The sequence below is a fragment of the Equus caballus genome, chromosome 11 (genome assembly GCF_041296265.1).
Source record: "Equus caballus isolate H_3958 breed thoroughbred chromosome 11, TB-T2T, whole genome shotgun sequence".
NCBI classification, from domain to species: Eukaryota; Metazoa; Chordata; class Mammalia; order Perissodactyla; family Equidae; genus Equus; species Equus caballus.
In genome coordinates this window covers 23,456,197-23,479,759 of record NC_091694.1, presented here as the reverse complement: position 1 = coordinate 23,479,759, position 23,563 = coordinate 23,456,197, and the positions used below count along the sequence as shown (strand labels likewise).

General features: G+C 57.0%; 1 protein-coding gene and 1 long non-coding RNA gene across 6 annotated transcripts in view; one reads left to right on the top strand and one right to left on the bottom strand.

Moving 5' to 3' along the window:
* LOC138916254 (uncharacterized) overlaps positions 1 to 14,521 on the bottom strand; it is a 41,513-nt gene extending 26,992 nt beyond the window's left edge. The window contains exons 1-2 of the long non-coding RNA XR_011423234.1: positions 14,468 to 14,521; positions 11,055 to 11,568 (exon numbers count right to left, since the gene is read on the bottom strand). This is a non-coding gene — a long non-coding RNA (uncharacterized lncRNA). The remainder of the gene's footprint in view (positions 1 to 11,054; positions 11,569 to 14,467) is intronic.
* On the top strand, positions 115 to 23,089 carry MLLT6 (MLLT6, PHD finger containing). Of its 5 annotated transcripts, none has more exons than XM_023652630.2 (20): positions 115 to 346; positions 1,564 to 1,643; positions 2,319 to 2,373; positions 2,611 to 2,720; positions 3,704 to 3,807; positions 4,059 to 4,152; positions 6,710 to 6,874; positions 7,513 to 7,611; positions 10,158 to 10,377; positions 10,915 to 11,529; positions 11,997 to 12,178; positions 12,404 to 12,512; positions 13,711 to 13,777; positions 13,982 to 14,127; positions 14,628 to 14,825; positions 14,928 to 15,016; positions 16,136 to 16,485; positions 16,912 to 17,002; positions 18,326 to 18,682; positions 19,254 to 23,089. In XM_023652630.2, the coding sequence occupies exons 1-20, from the start codon at positions 238 to 240 to the stop codon at positions 19,293 to 19,295; spliced, it is 3,282 nt and encodes a 1,093-aa protein (XP_023508398.1). In that variant the 5' UTR covers positions 115 to 237; the 3' UTR covers positions 19,296 to 23,089. The 5 variants fall into 5 exon arrangements, with proteins under 5 accessions (XP_023508398.1, XP_023508399.1, XP_023508397.1 ...); XM_023652631.2 differs by having other exon boundaries at positions 6,707 to 6,874; positions 10,158 to 10,296; XM_023652629.2 differs by having other exon boundaries at positions 6,707 to 6,874.
* The last annotated feature ends 474 nt before the right edge of the window (positions 23,090 to 23,563 follow it).

The window sequence follows — 23,563 nt, the reverse complement described above, 5'->3', positions numbered from 1 at the left end:
GGGCATGAGGGCGAGAGCACGGCGGGGGGGGCGGCCAGACAGAGCGAGCGAGGAGGAGGAGGAGGAGGACGCCGAGGAGGAGGAAGGAGGAGGCAAAGAAAAGAAGCGGCGGCGGCGGCGGAGGCGGAGGAGGAGGGAGCGAGGAGGCGCGCGGCCCCCCGCTCCCTCCCTCCCCCCTGACCCCCGACCCCCGCCGGCCGGCCCCCCGCCCCAGCCCCGGAGGGAGCTCATGGGAGTATGAAGGAGATGGTAGGAGGCTGCTGCGTATGTTCGGACGAGAGGGGCTGGGCCGAGAACCCGCTGGTCTACTGTGATGGGCACGCGTGCAGCGTGGCTGTCCACCAAGGTACGGGGGTGGCCCGCGGGGGGCGACGGGACCCCGGGGGCGGGGCGCGCAGGGCGCCCCCGGCCGCGCCCTCCAGAGACCTCCCGGGGCTCGGGCGCCCCTCCCCCACCCCACCTGAAGGGAAGGGAGGCGTCGGGGGGCTCCCCCCGCCCGGTCCTGGAGGACCGGGTCAGGCATTGTTTTCTTGCCTATTGTTCCAGTCCCGCGCCCCCCACCCCAAGTTGAGGGAGTTTGGGGACAGTCTAGGGGGCAGTGAGTGCACTCTCCGCGCCCCACACTGCCAGTGTCGGGGCTGCCGGGTGAATGTTTACCTGCGAGGTGTCCCCTCCCGCCGGTTATTTTGGTCCCGGCTACAAGAGGGAGAGGTCAAGGGGGGGTCATCCCCCCTCCCGCTTCCGGATACTGGGAGGAGCGGAATTGGGAAGGGAGGAGAAGGGTCCCACGGGAGAGGGGACTCCTGGAATCCTCCGGGGAAGAGCTGCGGATAGGAGAGCGGTTGTGCAGGGGGCCGGGAATCGAGAAGAGGGAGGTTTGGAGTTTCCCCCAGCAGCACATGGTTCGGGAGTTAACTCCTTGAGGAATCTTGCCGAGGGCGCAGGCTGGCATCTCCCGCCTGTCTGGCACAGCCAGCTGGGCACCCCCCTTCCTGGGACAGCCCTTACTGCTGTCGCTGTCGGCTCTTCCTGCCACTCTTGTCTCGGTTACCTGCACTGCACCTGCCCTCGGCCTTGACTTTTGACCTATACTTTTCATAGTTAGAGGCAGAAGATGAGGTCCCTGGACCACCGACTTCCCCGCCTCTTCTCTTACTGGCCCTTTAAGAAATGCCCCCCCCCCCCATAACAACAAAACGTGTTTGACTATCTTAAATGTTGTCCCTTTGGTTTTCTCTATTCCTGGTGATGAGAACTGGTCCCAGGCAGGAGATGGGAAACAGGTCCAGAAAGGGCGTGGGGGGGAGGATCTTCTAGAAGTTTAAGGTCAAGGACTCAGACTTCCCACCTCTGCTTGGAGTGCTTGGTTGTGTGGTTGAAGGCTGGCTGCGTGCTTTTGGGTGTTCCTTGTGGTCCTGCCGTCTATTGAGTGACCTCCAGACAGGAGAGTAGCCCCCTCCCCAAAGTGGCTCTAGTCCTTTAGACTCACCCCCTACGCACAGTTACTCTGAGAAAAGCCACTGCTGACAGATTTGCTCCGTGATTCTCCTCCCCCACCCCCAGCTTGCTATGGCATCGTCCAGGTGCCAACAGGACCCTGGTTCTGCAGGAAATGTGAATCTCAGGAGCGAGCAGCCAGGGTGGTGAGTCCCCCTCCCGTACACCTGAGCATCTCCTCCCGGATGAGCTAGGGGACTCTGAGGCTGAGGCGAGGGTGGGCCTGTCACACAGGACTTCCTGTTTCCTGCACACCTATCACCAGCCCCATCTCTCCCTCAGCTCCTCCCTCACTCTGCCCCACCTCGGCATGGGGCCTTTTATTTTTGTTTGCTTGTTTGTTTGCACTTTTTATTAGGGAAAGTTTCCAACCTGTACAAAAGTAGAGGCAATACCGTAATGAACCTCGTGTCCCCATCACCCATCTTCAACAATTATCACTCATGGCCAATCCTGTTTCCTCTAGACCCCCTCCCATCACCTATACATCTTTTTTTTTTTTCAGTTGAGGTAACATTGGTTTATAACATTACATCAATTTCAGGTGTATATCATTGTATTTTAACTCCTGTATAGACTATATCATGTTTACCACCGGAAGTCTAGTTTCTATCTGTCACTGTACAGATGTCCCCCTTTACCCCCCCCCTTCCTCTCTGGTCACCACCACTGTATTCTCTGTATCTGTGTGTTCCCCAGAGACATCTTATCGTTTCATCCTGGGGCCCTTTGAATGTGTTCAGGGAGGGCCCAGTTCAGCAGATCCCCCACCCCCTTTTGGAAAGCCCCTCCCAAATCCCTGTGCCCCCTTGCATTGGCAGAGGTGTGAGCTGTGCCCACACAAAGACGGGGCATTGAAGAGGACTGACAATGGAGGTGAGGGGGGCCCTGAGCCCAGGGCTTATCTGTTGAGGTCAGCAAGGCCCCCCGAGCAGGGCCTGGGAAGGCAGGAGTGGACTGGGGTAGGGCGGGAGTGGAGGCTGGGTTTCCCTTCCCTGGTTGGCACTGGAATCTGATGGGAAGGCCATGGAGGAGGGTCTGCAGTGTGGGGATGTGAGGGGTCGGGGTCTCAGGCTCGCCATCACAGCTGAGGCGGGCCCCACACCGCCCCAGGCTGGGCCCACGTGGTGTGTGCCCTCTACATCCCCGAGGTGCAGTTTGCCAACGTGCTCACCATGGAGCCCATCGTGCTGCAGTACGTGCCTCATGATCGCTTCAACAAGGTCAGCGGCCCCTGCCGTGCCCCGTACCAGTCCCCTCCCCGGCCAACCATGCCCGGGTCCCTCCAGCTCTCTCTTCGTCACGTGTAATTTGATTCTGTCCAACCGACATTTTCAGGGAACTCAGGAGGTGGGTGGGCAGCTTCCACTGATGGACACCTGCTCATGTTCTGGAACTCAAATGAATAGTAGGCTCCCTCGCAGTGGTACTGCCAGAGGGTGGACGTTAACAAGCAGTTCACTCCTTCGTCCACTGCACACATTTTACTGAGTGCCCACTATGTGCCAAACCTGGGGCAAGGCACACAGTGTTCAGTATTAATCAAGACATGTGCTCCCTGCCTCATTGAACTCACACTCTCCTGTGGGAAGACCGTAAATATCAATAAACAGGCAAATAAAGTAAATGCATTTTGTGGCAAGTGCTATGAAGAAAACAAACAGGGTACTGAAATAAAGACTACCTCGTGGGGGGCTTACTTTAGATAAAATGGTCCAAGAAAGACACATTTAGGTTGAGACCTGGGGATGAGAAGGAGCCAGCCTTGAGGAGGATGGGGTTCCAAGTTCCAGGCAGAAGGAACAGCATGTGCAAAGGCCCAGAGGTGGGAAAAAGCTCACCAGCAAGGCAGACACAATCCATGGCCTTACAGAGCTCCCCATACAAGGATTTCACTATCCAATATAGTAGCCACCGGCCACATATATGTTATATATTATTAAATATTATACATACAAATTATATAGACTAAAATTAAACACAATTTAAAATTCACTTCCTCAGTCACACCAGCCACACTTCAAGTGTTCAATAGCCTGTGTGGTTCATGGCTACTGTCTTAGAAAGTGCAGTATAGAACATTTCCATCATCACAGAAGGTTCTGTTGGATAGCGCCGACTAGATCAGGGGGAGAGGATGGAATTGAGGGGGAGGCCAAAGGATCCCTCAGATAGGAGGAAGGGACGACCCCACTGTGTCCTACAGACTTGTTACATCTGTGAGGAGCAGGGCCGGGAGAGCAAGGCAGCCTCAGGAGCCTGCATGACCTGTAACCGCCACGGATGTCGACAAGCTTTCCATGTCACCTGGTGAGACCCCTGCCTACCCTGCCCCACCCCCAGGGTTCTCGGGGATCCTGGCCGAGTGTACCAACCCCTCTGAGGTTTGCTATGGATGGCGGCTACATGGGCTCATCCTGATTGCTGTCTCTGTGGTGATGACGGCAGTGCTTTTCTTGGATGATCTTGGCTTTGCCTCAGTAGGGGTCTAGGAGGGTGGGAGGGAGGTAGCTGGGCTGCTCTGGGGCCATGCCCTTCTTAGGCTGACCTCTCTCGGTTAGCGCCCAAATGGCAGGCCTGCTGTGTGAGGAAGAAGTGCTGGAGGTCGACAACGTCAAGTACTGTGGCTACTGCAAATACCACTTCAGCAAGATGGTGAGTCTCGTCTGCTAGGTGTGAGCGGGTCAGCAGCCCTGGTTCAGAGGGCGTGGGCTTCAGGCCAGGTTGGTGCCTGGTGCTAGGAGGACAGAGATGGCAGGAACCCAGTCCCTGCCCTTGAGGAGCTCACCATTCGATGAGGAGTAAATTAAAGTACAGCTGAGGGATATGAATCAGAGCTGAACCACGCAGTCCATCCCAGAAGACAGCTCAGCCCCAGCCTGTCAGAGTCTGGGAGGCTTCAAGGAAAAGGAAGCAGTTAAGCTGAGTGGAGGTGGAAACAATAAGAGCCAACATTCGCGGAGGTTGCTGTGCCCCGGCCTCTGTACTAATCTCTTTACATGTTATTCTGTATAATCCTCCCAACAACCCTAAGCACTAGGTATACTGTATTTCCCATTGTACAGATGAGTAAACTGAGACCCACTGAAGTTATATATCTTATCTCACCGCTGGCAGATGGGATTCAGAACAGGAAGTCTGATTTGAAAGCTCCTCAGGAGCCTACTCAGCAATAACAGGGAGAAAGGAATCAGAGGCCGAGAGAGTGGCGTGGGCAGTCCTGAGATGAGAGGGAATTTGTGAGCAGAACAGGGAGTTTGGGGCAGACGAGGCAGGACATGAGGTGAAAAAGCTCAGGCAGCGCCAGAGCTGGACTTGCTTCTGCCCCAGGCTTCAGGGGCCCAAGGAGAGGCTGGAGAAGCGGTGCTCTCCCGGGTTTGTGGAGAGACCTGCATGTCCTAGAAGCTGTGGGCCATCCTGGTGAGGCAGGCTGTGGTCTGACTGGGAGAGCAGCTTGGATCTCACCCCCAGGCCCCAGGCTCGTAAGGCTGCTTGTCAGCAGGAGGGTAACATGATCAGATTTGTTTTTTAGGAAGATTACTCTGGCAGCCACTATGAAGCTGGATCTGAAGGACCAAGGTTGGCGGTTGGGAGACAGCTGCGAGGGCGGGTGGGGGGTGGAGGGATGAGGCTGGACTCTAGCACCGTTTCTGGCTCTACTTGCCTGCATGGAGTGGTGGCCGAGAAGGAGGAGTTGAGGGTGATATGTCGATCTAGGTTCTCGCCGCTGGAGCACCTGAGAGTGCTGGGAATGGGGAGTGCAGTGGGCTTCTGTAGGGTTGGCCTATGTCCTGGTCTGCCCAAGACAGTCCCAGTCTGTGCCAGTTGCCCTGGTGTAATTAGTAGTAGTTCCCCCTTTCATTTTCAGAAGTGTCCTGGCTTGGATCATAAGTCATATGGTCACCTTAGTTTTAGGGTTTGATGATGACTTAGGACAAGGTAGGGAGCTCAGTTTGGTTTATAGGTGGTGCCGAGTGGGGATGTTCAGGTTTAGTGGCTGTCAGACCCCCAGGCAGGGTGGTAAGGGCAGCCCCAGGTGTATAAGGCTGGGGCTGGAATCCCCAGGTGCCCGCCAGGGTAGGGTGGGTCAGGGTGTGAAGGGAACCAGAAAGTGGAGCGCCGAGAGCTCAGCCGGGTAGGAGCGCTGTCCACTGCTGGGGAGTGGGTGGGTCAGATGAGGCCTGAAATTACCCCTTGGATTTGGCGATTGGGAGGTAGTGGGTGACCTCAGAGGGAGCAGCTGCAAGTCTGGGGCGGGTGAAGCCATCAGACAGGGCAGAGGGGAGTCTATTAACAGTGAAGGGAAGGAGGGGGCAGGCCCTGGCTAGGAGGAGGGGCGGCACGAGGGTCATTTGAGTTTTTCCTGTTGTGGATGTTTACTTCCCCCCTTCTTAAGGGCAGCAGGTCCTTTGGGACAGAAGGAACCACTGTGGTGGAAGGCCAGGAACAAAGGAGAAAGAGTGATGACTGGAGCAAAGTGCCTGGAGGGAAGGATGGGGTGCAGAGTACAGGGGAGTAGGAGCTCCCCACAAGGGCCCCCCATACATCCTCTACCACAGGGAAGGAGGCAGCGGTGGGCCGTGGCCCAAGCTGCTGGGGATGGGCCAAGAGGGCTCCCTGGAAAGAGATGGGTGGAGAGTAAGAGACCTGGGCCCCAGTCCTACCTCTAGCCGGGCCTTGCTGGGGCCAAGATGCCCCTGGCTCTTCTGGGCCTCACTTGCCAGACCTGTGCACCAGATGAGCCAGCGGAGGAAACTCTAGGATTTTAGGCTAGGGAATGCCCTTCTGTTGAGCAGAGTGTTGGTTTTTTTTGTTTTTTTGTTTGTTTGTTTTTGAGGAAGATTAGCCCTGGGCTAACTACTGCCAATCCTCCTCTTTTTGCTGAGGAAGACTGGCCCTGAGCTAACGTCCGTGCCCATCTTCCTCTACTTTATATGTGGGATGCCTACCACAGCATGGCTTTTGCCAAGTGGTGCCATGTCCACACCCGGGATCCGAACCGACGAACCCCGGGCCACCGAGAAGTGGAACGTCTGCACTTAACCGCTGCGCCACCAGGCTGGCCCAAGCAGAGCATTGTTGAGGATACAAGATCCACTTAGTGACAGGCAGGGTTTGGGGATTGGCCCCCAGGGTCACTTGACCTTCAGGAACCTTTCCCTAAGCTAGTGAGAAGAGGTTTGGCAATTCTTCTCAATTCTCTCCCCAGAAGACGTCCCGGCATACCAGCGGGGGCGGTGGAGGAGCAGGAGGAGGAGGCAGCAGCGGCACAGGGGGCAGTAGCAGTACCTTCATCGCTGGCAGGAGAAGCCGGTCAGCCTCACCGTCCACCCAGCAGGAGAAGCACCCTTCCCACCACGAGAGGGGCCAGAAGAAGGTGAAAGTCCTCCCGTCTGCCTCTCCTGCCCACACTCACACCTCTTTCAAGAAGCCACCACAAGGTTCCCCCAGGGCCTTGGGGCCTGTCCCCTTCCTTCCTGAGGGCCAGGAGGGGGCTGAGGAAGTGATATGGGAGGGTCACAGAGGGTGAGGTGAGAGCCTGGCTTCCCTGGGGCTCTTTGTGTCCTGTGGTTCCTGTGTCCTCCCCATGGCATGACAGTGTCTGCAAAGCCCCTAACACATGGCCCTGCACATTTGCACACATCTCCACAGTCTAGCCGTGTGTCAGCCCAGTTTGTAAGTGTGCCACACGTCACAGTGTCCCTGGCTCCTATCCCTCTGCACAGCTCTGTGTCCCAGGTGGACACACTTGCAGGTGTGTGCTCACGTGTTTGGTGCTCTGTGTCACTGGCATGATAATGGGACAGGCTATTTTTAACAGGCAGTTAATGAGGGGGAGGGGCTGTTGGCTCAGAGGAACCTGCCTGAACCACTCCTGTCCAGCCAAAGTCCCCTAGTCCCTCTGTAGGGGGGGATGACACCCACAAAGCCCCTTCTCTGAGCCACCCACATGTCATGTTTATCCTCACCCAAACTGCCCCCCAACACCAATATCTGGTCACCTCTCCCTCCCAGAGTCGAAAGGACAAAGAACGCCTTAAACAGAAGCACAAGAAGCGGCCTGAGTCACCCCCCAGCATCCTCTCCCCGCCTGTGGTCCCCACTGCTGACAAGGTACTGCTGCCCACACCAGGAAGGATGGCCACGGCAGTGGGAGGGAGCCCAGGTGTGAGGGGTCGGGGTGAGCCAGGGAGCCGGGCACCGCCCACAGCTTCAGGTTAATGTGCCTCAGCTCCCCACCCCAAACCCCGGTTCTCCCCCATTCTAGCCTAGGAGGGGCCTATGCAGCTCAGTGCCACCAAGCACTGACCAACCAGGAGAGTGAGGGTGGGGTGGGGGGTACCGCCCTGCTGCTGGCTGCCAGATGTTTACATCTGCCTCTCTCCAGACACAGGGCCTCAGCACTGGGCTCTTGTCTGCGGGTACAGTGCTCGGGCTGGTTCTCCAGGTTTCTGGGGCCCGGTGCCCCAGAGATAGGCAGAGAGGACCCCTTCGCTCTCTCCCTCCCCGACGTCAGGAGGATGCCAAGCCTGTTGCCTAACCAAAATCCCACTCCACGCAGAATGGAGGGGCTGGGAGTGCGGCCCAGGGTGGCATGGGGGACAGTCCCCTGGACAGCACCCTGAAACTCCCACTCATCCCACCCTTCCCAGTTGGGGCTTGGTATGTCAGGCCTGTCTCCAGAAATGGGCAGCATCTGGATGAGCAGCCGGCAGGCCCTACCCAGGCTAGTGAGTCGCTAATCCAAGCCAGAGCAGCCCTCCCTGCCCCTCCTTCCACCCGCCCTCCCCATGGAAGGATAGGGGACTGGAGAAACTCTTTCCTTCTGTTGCCATTATTGCCCCGTTCACCTCCCGCTGCCTCTGGAGGTTGGCAGGGCTCTGGGCATCATAGCAGGAGGCTCAGATATCAGGTTTCCAGGGTGATGTTGCTGTGGCAACTGTGCCAGTAACCCTCTCCCCACCCTGCTTCCCAGGGCTCACCTGGAAAAGCTTGTCACCTATGCCCTCTGACCTTTCCTTAGGGCCTGCAGGCAGGTGGAAAGAGAGGGCCAGAGATCTGGGAGTTCCCCCAGTGGCCCGATGTCCCCTTGGATATGTTGGAGCATTCTGCCCATCCCCCTCCACCCACCCCAGCATTTCAGCTACCCCTCCCCCTGGCCCCTCTCCTCCCTTGCTCTCAGAACCACATCTGGCTCCCTTCAGAACTCCAGCTGTTGAAAAGAACAAAGAGGAAGACAAAGACAAGGGCTCCGCCCAGGGAGGGGCAGCACAGGGTGGCTCTCATTCCCCCATCCATTCTCCCTCTGGCAGTTGTTCCTTCAGCACTCTTTACTGAATACCTTGTCTCCACCGGGAGGAAAGGCACCATCCCTTTTAATATGAAGCCCTGACTCACTCACCACATGCCAGGCTCTTCCAGAACAGGGGGATGGAAGGGGTGCCTGGGGATTAGTTCATTTAATCCTCAAAATAATCCAATGAAATAGGTATTTTTTAACCCCATTTAATAAATGAAGAAACTGAGGCACAGAGAGGTTGAGTAATTTGCCTAAAAGCACACAGCTAGTAAGTGGTAGAATCGAGATTTGCACCCAGGCAGCCTGGTTTGAAGGCCTGCACTCTTACCCACTGCAAGACACTGTCTCTGCAGTATATTAATAGCAGCCACCACTATCAAAATCATTGTTATTGACCCCATACTACGTATCTGCCATCGTGCTCCTCATAACTCTCCAAATAGGCATAATGAGCCCCGTAAGGACACTGAAGCTTAGTGAGGTTGAGAGACTATGCAGCATAACACGGTGGGCAACAGCAGAGCTGGCCAGGCTCACAGCCTGTGCTGCCCGACCCCAGAGCCCGTGTTCTTCCACCCACCGCCTGCCGCCCTCAGCGAGGTTACTGGGGGCCTCAGAAGTGGGGACGGTATGTTTCAGTACAGTGTGGCAGTTGCTGACATGGCTGATGTGGGTATGAGATGCCCTGAAAATAAGAGGACAGTGACTTGTTCCACCCCAGGTATCTAGGGTGGCTTCACGGAAGAGAGGACTTCAAGCTGGATTTTGAGGGACGAAAAGTTTCCCAGGAAGAGTAGGGACAGGCTCTCCTGGCAGAGGGCTCGGCACTGCCAGTTCAGATTGTCTAGGAAGGGCACAGGGTGGCCAGGGAACTGGTGTCCACCAGGTGGCTGCAGCTCAGGGTGAGCAGGGAGGGAGCGGTAGTGACTGGGGGGCCCAAGGATGGGGCCAGGACAGCTCCTTCTCGCTCGATCCCTCTTCCCCCGCACACACCACTTCTCAGCACAAGTCTAGCCCTCTTAGCCCCCCTAAGTATTTCTTAACTGATTGACTGGACAGATGAGCACATCAGCACAGACTCTGGGACCGTTTTCATCTTTCCCCTGCCTGAGGTGAAGCACAGACAGCTCCGTGGGTTCAGAACACTCCCCTCTCTTCACACCCAGAAGTTCCACAGCTGCCTCCCCATTTCCCTGGTCTAGGGGCTCCCACCACCATCGCCCTGCCTGGAAGTCCTTCCTGAAGCTAACTCTGGGCTCTCCTAGTAGAGCCCCAGGTCCTGTGTCCTCCTGCTCCACCCCCAAGTTGGGGTGAGCCCAGGCAGCTGGGCTTGAGCCTTCCTCTGTCCTCCCTCCGTCAGGTCTCCTCCTCAGCTTCTTCCTCCTCCCACCACGAGGCCGGCACTCAGGAGACCTCTGAGAGCAGCAGGGACTCGAAGGGGAAAAAGTCTTCCAGCCATAGCCTGAGTCACAAGGGGAAGAAACTGAGCAGTGGGAAAGGTGTGAGCAGCTTCACCTCCGCCTCCTCCTCCTCTTCCTCCTCCTCTTCCTCCTCCTCTGGGGGGCCCTTCCAGCCTGCAGGTGAGTGTGGGCATCCTGGAGGAGGTGGGAGCCCAACAGCTTTTGGCCCTGAGCTTTTCTAGCAGAGGCCTCTGCATATGGGTTTGCATGTCATTTGCTTCTTAAATCGGTTCAAGTTAAAGATGGGGAATCCCCACCCAGTGACTCCTCTCCAAACCTTCCCCTCAACCCTTCCTTCCTGGGCTGGAACTTTCCTCCCCTCCCTCTCATGGCTCACCCTCCCACCCCCGGAACAATGTTCCTTAACCCCTACACTTGTGTAGTAAAGTGCCATCTGTAAAGTACCAACACTAATGTTAGCTCTTGTACTCTCTCCAGTGGTCCAGTGAGGTCATAGGGAGGGAGTTATTCCCCTCCTACTCTATCACAGGTGGGAAAGCTGGAGGGGGAGGACACTCATCCCAGGACACAGAGACAGTGGTGGAGCTGGACAGGAAACTAGGCTTCCCCAACCCCCGACCAACTAGTGCATGTTGGGAGTGGGAGGGAGTGAGGGGATCTGGGGTCCAGCTGTAATTCGGTTTTCCCTCTATGCAGTTTCGTCCCTGCAGAGCTCGCCTGACTTCTCTGCATTCCCCAAGCTGGAGCAGCCAGAGGAGGACAAGTACTCCAAACCCGTAGCCCCCACCCCTTCAGCCCCCCCCTCCCCCTCAGCCCCCGAGGCCCCCAAGGCTGACCTCTTCGAGCAGAAGGTGGTCTTCTCTGGCTTTGGGCCCATCATGCGCTTCTCCACCACCACCTCCAGCTCGGGCCGGACCCGGGCCCCATCCCCTGGGGACTATAAGTCTCCCCATGTCTCGGGGTCCGGGGCTTCAGCAGGCAACCACAAGCGGATGCCCACCCTCAGCGCTGCCCCTGCGCCTACCGAGGAGACCCCTGAGACAGGCCTGAAAGAGAAGAAGCACAAAGCCAGCAAGAGGAGCCGACATGGGCCAGGCCGGCCCAAGGGCAGCCGGAACAAGGAGGGTACTGGGGGCCCAGCCGCTTCCTCCCTGCCAGGTGCCCAGCTGGCTGGCTTTACCGCCACTGCTGCCTCACCTTTCTCTGGAGGTTCCCTGGTCAGCTCCGGCCTGGGTGGTCTGGCCTCCCGCAACTTTGGGCCTTCCGGGAGCCTGCCCAGCCTGAGCCTGGAGTCCCCCCTGCTGGGGGCAGGTTAGTGACCCTTGGGGACAGAAGGCATCTCATGCCAATCTAGTATGGGGACAGAGGCATAAACATGCAGTTAGAAGGAAATGTGATAGAAACTGCTCCAAAGGACAGGGATAAAGGATGGAGGTGACAGTCACCTCTAAGACACTCCTCCCTAGCCATCTTCTGCATAGTTGTAGTGGGAGAGATCAGGATAGACTGCCAGTAGGACTTACCAAGTTTTGGGTGGGGAATTAGAAAAGCTGGGAATTCCTCAGGCCTGGGCAGGGCTGTGTAATAAGCAGGCACGTAAAGCAGATGTCACCAAGGCAAAAAGTGACATCTTTGCAGCAAGAGAGTTAGACAGGTATGTGAGGCCAGATCCAGAGGAGTGCTCTCATTGGGGAGGGGCCATCCCAGCCACCTGACTGAGGAGGGGCCTGGGGACGTGGTGACTGTAAGCTTCCCTCTTGTCCTTCTTGTGCCTGTAGGCATCTACACCAGTAATAAGGACCCCATCTCCCACGGTGGCGGAATGCTGCGGGCTGTCTGCAGCACGCCCCTCTCCTCCAGCCTGCTGGGGCCCCCAGGGACCTCGGCCCTCCCCCGCCTCAGCCGCTCCCCATTCACCAGCACCCTCCCCTCCTCCTCTGCTTCTATCTCCACCACTCAGGTGAGGCCTTACTCCTGAGCCCCTCCATCCCTGGGCAGGTGGGGGACAGGCTGCCGAGGACCCCAGCTCTCCATGGGATTTTGAGATTGGGCTGGATCACCACCAGAACTTCTCTCTGGTCGTCTCTCCTCCCCAGCACACCTGGTCCCCTCCACCCTGGTACACACAGTTGTGCCCTAGATCCAAGAATAACCACCGGGCTGGACTCTACCTCCTTTCCCTCAGGTGTTTTCTCTGGCTGGCTCTACCTTTAGCCTCCCTTCTACCCACATCTTTGGAACACCCATGGGTGCCGTTAACCCCCTCCTCACCCAAGCTGAGAGCAGCCACACAGGTATGTGAGTCTCTGACCCCACTCCCCTTTCTTCCCAAAGGCCTGAGGGGCACCCATCATCTGCATGTCACCCAAGAAAGGATGGGAGGGCTTTCTGGCTGCCCCCTCCCTCTGGCTATTGCCCACCCTACCAAAAGAAAATATTTCACACACAGCAAACCACTTTTACGTTAAAACCAGTTAGGGGGACAGGCAGGGCAGGGAAGAATTACTACTGTTCCATCTCACAGAAGAAAAAGGCAGAGAATAACGACTTGCTCAAGGCAGTTGAAGGAGGCAAAGACATAGGGGAACTCAAATTCTGGCCTCCCGACTCCAAGCCCAGTTTGCTCACGGCTGCAGCATAGCTCCCGCCGCCGGCCTATTAGTGAGTCCTTGGGATCAGCGTTTACAGACAACCCCACCCGCTGGGCAACTGCTCCCCGGGTATTTAGGAGTTAAGGGGGCGGGTCACAAGCGCCCCTCCCTTTCCCTGGAGAATTAATCCAGCCCCAGAGAGCTGATTGGTGCAGAGATACCACCTGGCCGGCTAGGGGGCGGGGCTTGCCTCTCGGCCGCCAGTTCAGGTAGGCCTTCTTAAAGGGGTCAAATCCGATTCCAGAAAAGAACCCGAGAGTAGGGTGACTATATTTTCCAAAACCCAGAACGGAATTGTGTGGCCCAACAAAGGGTTTTGCCAACTAACATGTGAGTTTATGACTATAAAAAGTCGCACAAAACTAATAACAGCTACAATTATTAAGGGCTTGCTGCAAGGCAGCTAAACCCTTCAGCTTATCACCTCACATTTACCTATTACCTTATTTTAAGCCACACAGCAGTCACTTCAGACAGGTTAGTTACAAGCCCAAGGTCACATGGTAAGTATCAGATCCAGGTTCAACCCAGGACTGCCTAGACTCCAAATTTCTATTACTCTGAGGCTTCCATGAAAGAAACTGGGAGGTGGATCTGAAAGTGGCCAGACAGTGGGAGCCTTTCTGCCTAGAGAAAGGGGAGGACTAGATCCCATAGCTTTGCCTCCCAAGGGGCCAGGTTTCCAAGCCAGCGCTCCCAGCGCCTTACAAGCTAGAACTGCCAGTCTGGGGTTGGGAGATCCTGGGTTAAGGTCCCAGATCCCGCACTCACTTTCGAGGCGGGGACCATGAGGCCAATGGCACCCCTTCCCCGCTGATCCCTGCCCCCTTCTCCTTCCAAGAGCCAGACCTGGAGGACTGCAGCTTCCGGTGTCGGGGGACCTCCCCCCAGGAGAGTCTGTCTTCCATGTGAGGGAGGGGTAGCGGCTTGGGGGAGGGCCTGGGAGCGGGGCTGGAGGGACACCTGGGGAGGAGGGCGTGGAGAGGCGGGCAAGGGAGGGAGGGGGGTCCGAAGGGAACACACTGGAACCCCTGAGGGGAGAGGACGGAGGGAGGGAGACTGGAGTCGGGGCGTGAGGTAAGCCTGAGCCCGGTTTTCCCTTCCGACCCCAGGTCCCCCATCAGCAGCCTCCCCGCACTCTTCGACCAGACAGCGTCTGCACCCTGTGGGGGCAGCCAGTTAGACCCAGCGGCCCCCGGCACAACTAACATGGAGCAGCTGCTGGAGAAGCAGGGCGACGGCGAGGCCGGCGTCAACAGTGAGGAGGGGTGGCGCTGGGCTGGGGGACCACCCCAAGCACCCCCAGACTCGGTCACCCTTCTCCCCGAGGTCCCCAAACGTCTTTAAGGTTCCGTCCCTCGGCCTCGCCCCAGCCTTAACTCCTGCCAACCTCAGCTTCACCTTTAACCCCTGCTAAGCCCTGCTCCCGGCCTCGCCCCCTCTGCGCCCGCCTTTGGCCCTCGCGCCCCCTGGACCTTACCTTACTAAACCCCAACTTCCGCCCGCCTCTTCCCTCCCCATCTCAAGGCCGCGACCCTCAGGCCCCGCCCCTAGTCCTCACACCTCCGGCTCCCCACGGCCCGCCTCTCGAAGCTCACCTGTGTCCCTCGGTAGCCGGCGCCTTCTCTTCTAGGTTTCGTCCGATTTCCTCCGCCAGGTCCCGCCCCAGGCCCCGCCCCCGGCGCTCTGGCCCCGCCCCCAGCCCGCGCCCCGCCCCTCCGGGCCCGCGGGGCTCAGGCGCTCTCGCTCTTTCTGCAGTCGTGGAGATGCTGAAGGCCCTACACGCACTGCAGAAGGAAAACCAGCGGCTTCAGGAGCAGATCCTGAGCCTGACAGCCAAGAAGGAACGACTGCAGATTCTCAACGTGCAGCTCTCTGTGCCCTTCCCCGCCCTGCCTGCCGCCCTGCCTCCCGCCAACGGCCCTGTCCCTGGGCCCTATGGCCTGCCTCCCCAAGGTAAGGGGATCCCGCCCAGCCTGGGAGTGGGGGCCTCTGCCGGGCGGTCCGAAGTGGCCTCGACTCCAGCCCCTGACCTCCTTCCCTGATGCCCCTCCTCAGCCGGCAGCAGTGATTCCTTGAGCACCAGCAAGAGCCCCCCGGGGAAGAACAGTCTCGGCCTGGACAACTCGCTGTCCACGTCTTCCGAGGTGGGCGCCGCGGGGAGGGGCACGGGGGACGGGCAGGAGGGGAAGGCGCAAGGGCCTCCTGGTCCCATCTCCACCCTGCAGCTATTGGAGGCTGGGCAAGGAAGTGATTGGCTGAGCGATTGGTTGACTGATCCATTCATTCCTTCCTTAAATAAGCAATAATCACGAGGTGCCTACTTACTGCCAGGCACTGGCTAAACAATCAGTGAGGGAAACGCACACAGTCCTGTTCCTGAAGAGAGGCTAAATCCAAGAAAACGACCGAGAATTACAGACCTGGAAAAGTGCTAAGATGGAAATACTTTGAGGGCTGTGAGGAAGAATGGGGGTGGATTCTTCTGTAGATAGGAGGTGGTTAGGGAGGGCCTCTTTGGGAAGTGTTTGCGAGCGTTCACTACAGTGCCTCACACAGAACAGTCCCTGTGTAACTGGTGGGGTTTGGGGGAGTAGTTGCTATTGTTACATTGTGGTTATTATTGAAGTCAAACAAACTGGCTTCTTGCTCCCCTGCCCCTTACTGACTGATGGGCCATAATAATCACAATAATAACTAACATTAATTGCACACTTGCCCTTTGATGACAGAGGGCATGTCTCCTGTGTGAGACTTTTAAAGCATTGGTTTGTTTAGTCTTCACAGTGACCTTATGCAGTCGGTACCACTGTTACATGCATGTTATGAGTGAGTAAACTGAGGCAGAGAAGCCACCCAAGCCTGTGGAATAGTGGACACAGGAATTGTGGACATAGGATTTGAACCTGAGCTTTTCGCTCTGGCTGCTGTTCTCTTGACCGCAGTTACTTAGTCTAAGAATCAGTGGCTTCACCCATGAAGTGAGAATGACAAGACAGGACAGGTCAAGCAGCAGCAGCGATCCTGGGTCTGGTTCACGAGAGGGTCACTGCTGTCACGAAGGGACTTGTAGACATGATTTGCGAAGACTATTTGGATTCTTAGCCTTTACCCTGGCCCTGCTTCTTCCTCCTGGGTGGCTCTGCCTGGGGGTGAGGTGGGGGTGACTATGCTCTGTGAGAATGCTGATGGGTGCTGGGCCGGGGGCCAGAAAAGTCCTGCTGGCCCCCTGCCCTCTGACCCCTCCCTTCCCCCTCCCTCCCCAGGACCCACACTCAGGCTGCCCGAGCCGCAGCAGCTCATCGCTGTCCTTCCACAGCACGCCCCCACCGCTGCCCCTGCTCCAGCAGAGCCCCGCTGCTCTGCCCCTGGCCCTGCCTGGGGCCCCTGCCCCGCTCCCGCCCCAGCCACAGAATGGGCTGGGCCGGGCACCCGGGGCAGCGGGGCTGGGGGCTATGCCCATGGCTGAGGGGCTGTTGGGGGGGCTGGCGGGCAGCGGGGCCCTGCCCCTCAATGGGCTCCTGGGGGGGTTGAATGGGGCTGCCGCCCCCAACCCTGCGGGCTTGAGCCAGGCTGGCGGGGCCCCCACGCTGCAGCTACCAGGTTGTCTCAACAGGTGAGGGAGAGCTCAGCCTGGGGAGGGGAACGGGGAGGCTGGCTCTGGGAGGGACTCCCCCAAACACCCACCATCCCCCAAAAGGCAAAATGTCCCCCAGTCTCACAGGCTGTAGAATCTAGTCACCTCCTGCCTCGGGTACTGCCTGCATGTTAGATGGGAGTGTCCTCTGGATGGTAGCTCTCCAGGTTCAGATCATCTGTTGATTTATTGGACCCAATCTAGGTTTTCCTCCTGGCAACCTTCTTCCATCTCACTTGTCTCCCCCCAGCTGCCCTCTCTGAGCTCTTCTGTTTCTCGTTAGTCCTCTAAAATCGCACATCCCTGCCTCTCTCCACCTGGGTCTGAGGGAGCCCAGGAACTTGGGCGGGGGGAGGAGTGTCTCCCTGTCCCTTGCCATGGTCTGCGTTTTGTCCCCCTGCTCAGCCTAACGGAGCAGCAGAGACACCTCCTGCAGCAGCAAGAGCAGCAGCTCCAGCAGCTCCAGCAGCTCCTCGCCTCCCCACAGCTGACCCCGGTAACTCCTCTCTTCCCAGGCCGTCTCCCCGCTCTCGCTCCGCTGGAAGGTCCCATCTCAGAGGGTCTGGGCCAGCCTGGGGAGGACAGGTGTAGAAGGGAGGGAGGGCGGCCCCAGGCGGGGCTGATACTGCACCTGTGGGCCAGGGCCTGGCCCCTGTGGAGCCTGTGGGGGCGGGTAGAAAAAGGTTGCTCTCAGGGGCCCCTGGGCATTGGGGAGGGGATGCTGGAGTGGCCCCAGAGCACATCCTAGTGTGAGGATCGGGAGGGCGCGAGTCCTCAGTTACTGAGCATTTCCAGTCCCAGCCCCAAGGATCTTCAGAGAGCAACTTCAGGGTCACTGTGGAGAGGTGGCTGAGCAGGTGACACCCCCTCAACCAGAGCAGCCCCTTTTGGGTCTCTCTCTCGTATGCCGGGTTCTGCTAAGATTTCCTTTGAAGGAAATTGTTCTGCCTTCTAAAAAGGAGGGAATTGATAAAATGGAAAAAAATAATCATTTTCATAGAAAGAAACATTAGAAAGATACACAAGAAACCAATTCAGGGGCTGGCCTGGTGGTGCAGTGGTTAAGTTCGCACGTTCCGATTCTTGGCGGCCCAGGGATCGCCGGTTCAGATCCTGGGTGTGGACGTGGCACCGCTTGACAAGCCATGCTGTGGTAGGCGTCCCATGTATAAAGTAGAGGAAGATGGGCATGGATGTTAGCTCAGGGCCAGTCTTCCTCAGCAAAAAGTGGAGGATTGGCAGTAGTTAGTTCAGGGCTAATCTTCCTCAAAAAAAAAACAAAAGAAACCAATTCAGCTAGTTGCCTATAGGACCCAGGTGGGAACAGGAGTAGGAGCAAGATTTCTTAAGGTAAACCTTGGTCTGCTGTTTTGGTTTTTGGAACACTGAAAATGCTTTGCCTATGCAATGCAAAAATAAATGAATCTTAAATGAAAACTAAACAAACAAAAAAAGGGAGGGAGTTGAAAACTATTGACCTAGTTTAGTATTTCTCAACTTGGGGTCATACCACCCCTGAGGGCATTTGTGGTTGTCATAGCAACTGAGGAACTGATTTAGTGAGGGAATGGGCCTGGGGATGTTGAATATCCTGCACTTGGCCGGTGGTACCCCAGTTGACAAACACTGATGGTATGCAACCACTCCTTTGTTCAAATGGGAAAACTGAGGCCGGGGAGTAGGGAGTTAGAGACAGAACCTTGACTGTCTCCTGGGTCTCCTGCTTCATGGTTCCATTGTGATGGCATGGAGCCCGGGCCAAGCAGGGCATGCTGGCCCCAGGGACCACTGGCCAATGAGCAGTCTGGCCCCCTCGCAGGAACACCAGACTGTTGTCTACCAGATGATCCAGCAGATCCAGCAGAAGCGGGACCTGCAGCGGCTGCAGATGGCCGGGGGCTCCCAGCTGCCCATGGCCAGCCTGCTGGCAGGAAGCTCCACGCCGCTGCTGTCCGCGGGCACCCCTGGACTGCTGCCCACAGCATCTGCCCCACCCCTGCTGCCCGCCGGAGCCCTGGTGGCTCCCTCACTCGGCAACAACACGAGTCTCATGGCCGCAGCAGCTGCGGCCGCAGCAGTAGCAGCAGCAGGTGGACCTCCAGTCCTCACTGCCCAGACCAACCCCTTCCTCAGCCTGTCAGGGGCGGACGGCAGTGGCAATGGCCCCAAAGGAGGGGTGAGTAAGGGGCCCTGGGCTGTCCTGTCTTCCTTCTCTGGGATAGGCAGAGGTGGATCATCAGAAAGCACATCAGAGGCATCATCAGAAGGAGGAAGGAGGCCACCCTTAGGTTGGCCAAGCGCCCTGCTCCAGACCCCGGGGCCTCTGCTAGCACGGGGGTGCCCTCCTGCAGATCCAGGAAAGATACGCTCTGAGTGTGAGCTAATAGTAGAAGGACCCTTAGAAAAGGCTGTTTCCTCTCTGAGTGGACTGATTAGGAAAAAATGAAGCTCTGGGTGGGCCATTTCGAGAAAGGTCCTCCCTCTTTCCTTCTGCTGACAGCACACCGCCAGAGCCCAGGGTGCTGGCCTTGGCTGGCACTTGCCTGCTTAGCTGGGTGCCCTTGTGCAGGGTGACTTCCCCACACACACGTTGACCTTGGTGTGCACCTGCCACAGCCCATGCCAGGAGCATCAGCTGGGCTCCCTCGCTGCAGCCTACAACAGCTTCCTTGACCCAGGAAGCTGTTCTCAACTGGGTGTTAGGACCAGACACCTCCCAAACCCGCAGCCTCCCTCTCTCTTTCCAGACCGCTGACAAAGGAGCCTCAGCCAACCAGGAAAAAGGCTAAATCCACCCATGGCCCTCCTGACCCCCCAAGTGGAGGGGGCAGATCCTGGCCTGAGGGGTCCTAGCCTGGAGCAGGCACCTGCGCCCAGACACTGGAGAGCCCCGGCCCACATCCTGTGCTGAGGCCCGGGGAGTGTGAGGCACTCCTGGTGCCGAGCATGGACTGAGACCAGAGGCGAGCCCCTTCCATTGGCCCCTTCCCTCTCTGCACTGACCCCTTTGTGAGGGGCTCAGAGGGAGGACAGGCTCCAAGCCCGCCTAGGAGCCCCCACTCTCAGTGAGTGTTTGAGGTCTCAGAGAGCAGAATGGGCCATGGCATAAGTGGGGGTTGGTTGGACCCTCCACATAAAATGGATCAGCACTTGAGTGGGGAGAAGAGGCGGGTAGGCCCTGGGCCTGCCCCTGCGTGGAAGTGGAAGTCTTTTACCAAGAAGGGTGGCCCCACTTTACCTGCAGTTTCTTCCCAACTTGGGCAGATGGCAGGAGGGATCCCTTGGACTGTTTCTGGCCAGTCCCCTTCCCCTGCCCCCCAACAAGGGTCTCGAGCTGAGCTTGTAAAAGCCCACAGACTCGGGGACTGAGGAAGGGACAGGATGGCATCAAACTGGGCCCAAGCCTCCCCACCTCTGGTTCCCCAATGATGGGTTGGGGGAGGGCAGGGGGAAGAGGCCCAGCCCACTTGGTGCCCCGCCCCTTTTTGCACTATTGGGTTTAGGAGTGCTGAGGCTGGGGATATGGAGCTGCCTGACTCAGAGAGCGTGTGTCCGTGTGCGTGCTTGCGTGTGCATGTGTGTGTCTCCCCTGGACCTGGGGCAGCTAAGGGCAGGGATAGGAGCAGTGCTCAGATGAGGCAGCACCAGAGGGGGGGGGCTCCCAGCTCTTGTTTGCACCCTCCCCACCTCCCCAACTTTGGTCCCTTTCTGGGGCATGAATGGTTAACAGAAACCGAAACAGTACTCCAATATTGGAGAGTAATGGGGCCTGGGGGCTTAGAATCAGGGTAATATCCTGCCTTCCCTCCCCCAGCCCCTGCATAGTCTCAGTGCCCCCTCAGAGCTCCCCTTCCCCACTGATAGTTGGTCTTGCTTCCCTGGCACAAGGGGAGCCCCAGGGATGGGGATTGGGGGATGGGGCAAGGGGCGGGCGGTGGGGGTAAAGTGCCACTTCCTTTAATGAAAACCTCCCTCCCAGAACTAACCAGCCTGCTCCCCTGCACCTCCCCCCACAACCAGGGGACACTTAAGCTTAAGCTGACCTAACAACTGTCCCTTCACCCACCAGCTATTTTCCCCCGGGCTGTAGTGGGAAAGTCTCACCTTAAAGAGTCCCCCGCCTGCCCAGGGCCTTTGGTGGCAAGGCCGAGGGGCAGCGGGACAGCCAGGAGAGGGGCAGGGTTGAAGCCTGTGTCTGTTTCAGTTGCACTGGGGTTGGGGCCGGGAGAAGGCGTTTCCAGCTTTCCCTGATGCTCATGTCTTGTCAGTCTCTTTGCATGTGTGGATTTTTGTGTGTGTGTTTCTGTTTGGGTTTTTGTTGTTGTTGGTTTCTTTTTTTTAAATAAAGAAAAGAAGATGTGTATATTTTTGGCAACGACAGAAACGTAGTGCAGATATATTTTTGCCTGTGCTGCTCAACTGGTTTTTTTCTGATACTGAAAATAATATTCCTGTTGATAAGACTTTGTAAGATGTTAGGGAGCTGATAATGGAGGGGGTGGGTGGGAATCCTTCAGAGGCAATTTCTTAGGCACTTGCAAGGGCTGGGGGGAGGGGGGAGGCAATTGTGATGACCTCAGAAATACTCACTTTTTATTAATGCTAAATATCAGTTAGAAAGAAATGATAGAATTCAGCATTTTATTCCATCTTTATCTGTTAAGCTCTCTAACTCCCTGACCCCAGACCATTGAAAAGAAGAAGAACCTTCAGAGATTCTTAGAAGAGTTGCTCATTCACACCCATGCCCTCACCCACGGCTGGCCCACTTAGAGCTGAAGTCCACTTCTGTTCTGGGTGGGAGGGAAGTAATCTTCAAGGTTGCCGTGGTGGCATGATTTAGTGCACTGGAACCAAGACCTCCCCCCTCCCTCCCAGCACCCAAGAGTCTGGGGTTCTCATCTCCAAGAGTATGTTTTCCAACTTCCCCAGGCTGGGGTGCAGCGTCAGGTAGTCAGGTTAGATTTGAAGAAGGGACCCAGGCTGGGTATGGATTGGTGCTGTCCCTCGATTCGGGGTGGGGGGTGCGGGGCATGAGAGGTAATACATTTTGTTCAATTGAGGGAGCTTTATAATAGGAAAGGTCTGGAGATCTTCAGAAGGGAGCAGGGTCCCAATGCCAGGCGGGGACGGCTATACTGACCTCACCCTCCTCTCCCAGCCTCAGTCGCTTTTTCCAGGGTGAAGTTGGATGGAGAGTGAGAAGGGACTGCAGACTTGTAGATGGCTCTGTCTAGGGGAGGGGAGGGATGTGGTTTGCAGGGCGGAAGTCGAGCTTGAAAATGCATGAGAGTGGAGCTTTGTGTCCTCACCCTCAGCTCAAGGTATGAGTGGGTATGCATGCAGGGCCGCTGTTCTGTTTGGCCTGAGTGACAGAGCTGGAAGGGACCTGTCTTTAGAGGTCCTTTGAGCCAGCTCCTCGTTTCGCAGGTGATAGATCCAAGCCTAGGAGGAGCAGAGGCTCGGACAGAGCCAGGACCAGCCCTCAGGACCCTGGCCTCCTGGTCCTGGCTCTCTCGCCCCACTGTACCACCTCCATGAGGCTGTCCATCTGTCCCTGTGTGTGTGATGTGCAGTGTGAGTGGAGTGCAGGGCTGTGCCCCGGCTGGGAGGGTATGTGTAGCACTGATGTCTTAGCTCAGAGCTGATGGATCCTCTCTATAGACAATGACACTTTAAAGCTTGCCTTTTTTTTTTTTTTTTTTTTGAGGTTTTCTTATTTGTGTGTGAGTTTTCCCCCTCAGGCTCCTGGGTCTACTGCCAGCTCCAGGTGCCGTTACCTTGAGGCTGATGAGAGCACCCCTGCGTGTTCCTGTACTGAGTTCTAGGAAGCACTCCTGGGAAGGGCCTAGACCAGTGAGGGGAGCCACAGCCAGGGGCCAGCTCTGAGAAAGCGTAACCTTCCCCACACTTCTTTTCCCAAACTGGAAACATGGACAGATTTTCAAAGGCACAGGCTCCCCGTGCCAGCTTCCAGCATCTTCCTTGTGCAGTGGACTAGAGTTAGGGGCAGGCAGCCTGCTCCTGATTCTCCTTTATCCCACTTATTTTGTCAGGGAGAGGTGCATGGAGGGATCAAGGTCACTTCAATTGGGAATTTGGAGGAAGATGGGGCACAGTCCCCTGGCTCCCTCTGGTCGCATCAATCCCAAAAAGTGTCTGCCTCTCCTGACCATTTTGACTTGATCTACTGAAAAGTTGGGGACCGAGGGGTGACTTTATTGCCTTTTTTTTCACTTTGGGACTTGGGTCATAGGACTGGAGAACCCAAACCCTGACTCCCACTCTTGTGCCCCTCTTTCCATCCCATCCTGTCTCAATGTAGCAGACCCTTCCCAGGGCGCAGGGAGGGGAAGCCGCAGTTCGCAAACCCAGGGGCTCCTTTTTCATTCTTTCTAAAACCTTTATATCCTCAGCCCAAAAGGCAATGGCCACTCCTGCCACCTCCAAGCCTGGAATTGTGCATAACCCGGATCTTGTATCTTTGTATAACGGATGTTATTTGTACGAAGGGCGGTTCGTAAACAGCACTTGTTCTTTTAATAAAAGAATGTTTTACAAAAAAAAAAAAAAAATCCTAAGAGACCCTGCTTTGTCTGCCTTTATTGAAGGGAAAGGAGGTGGAGCGCCGACTGTGGGCGCCTTGGGAGGGGAGGGGCATGGTCTATTACACTTCTTTAGGCACTCAGAGTAGTTTACAGACCGGAATGCACAGAATACCCGGGCTGCCTGCTGAGAACGGGTACCTGTGCCCCACCCACAACAATGTAAGGCGTAAACCTGGGCCGACGGAATCTGTTAAAAAACCAGCTCCCTGGGTGATGAGATGGACTCCACAGCACTTCTAGAAACACTGCCTCAGACTCGGCCAGAGATAACGGCTCCCAGGAGGGTCCCCGCTCACACGGGGGGGTGCCCCGGGAGGCCCAGGCAAGGAAGGGAGAGGCGAAGCTCCGCGCAGGTCATTCCGGAGGCGTGCCAGGGAGGGGGCGCCAGGACAGCCCTCTTTACACTCCCGGGGGGACCCGAGTTGCTGTCGGGGTGGCACCTCTGCTCG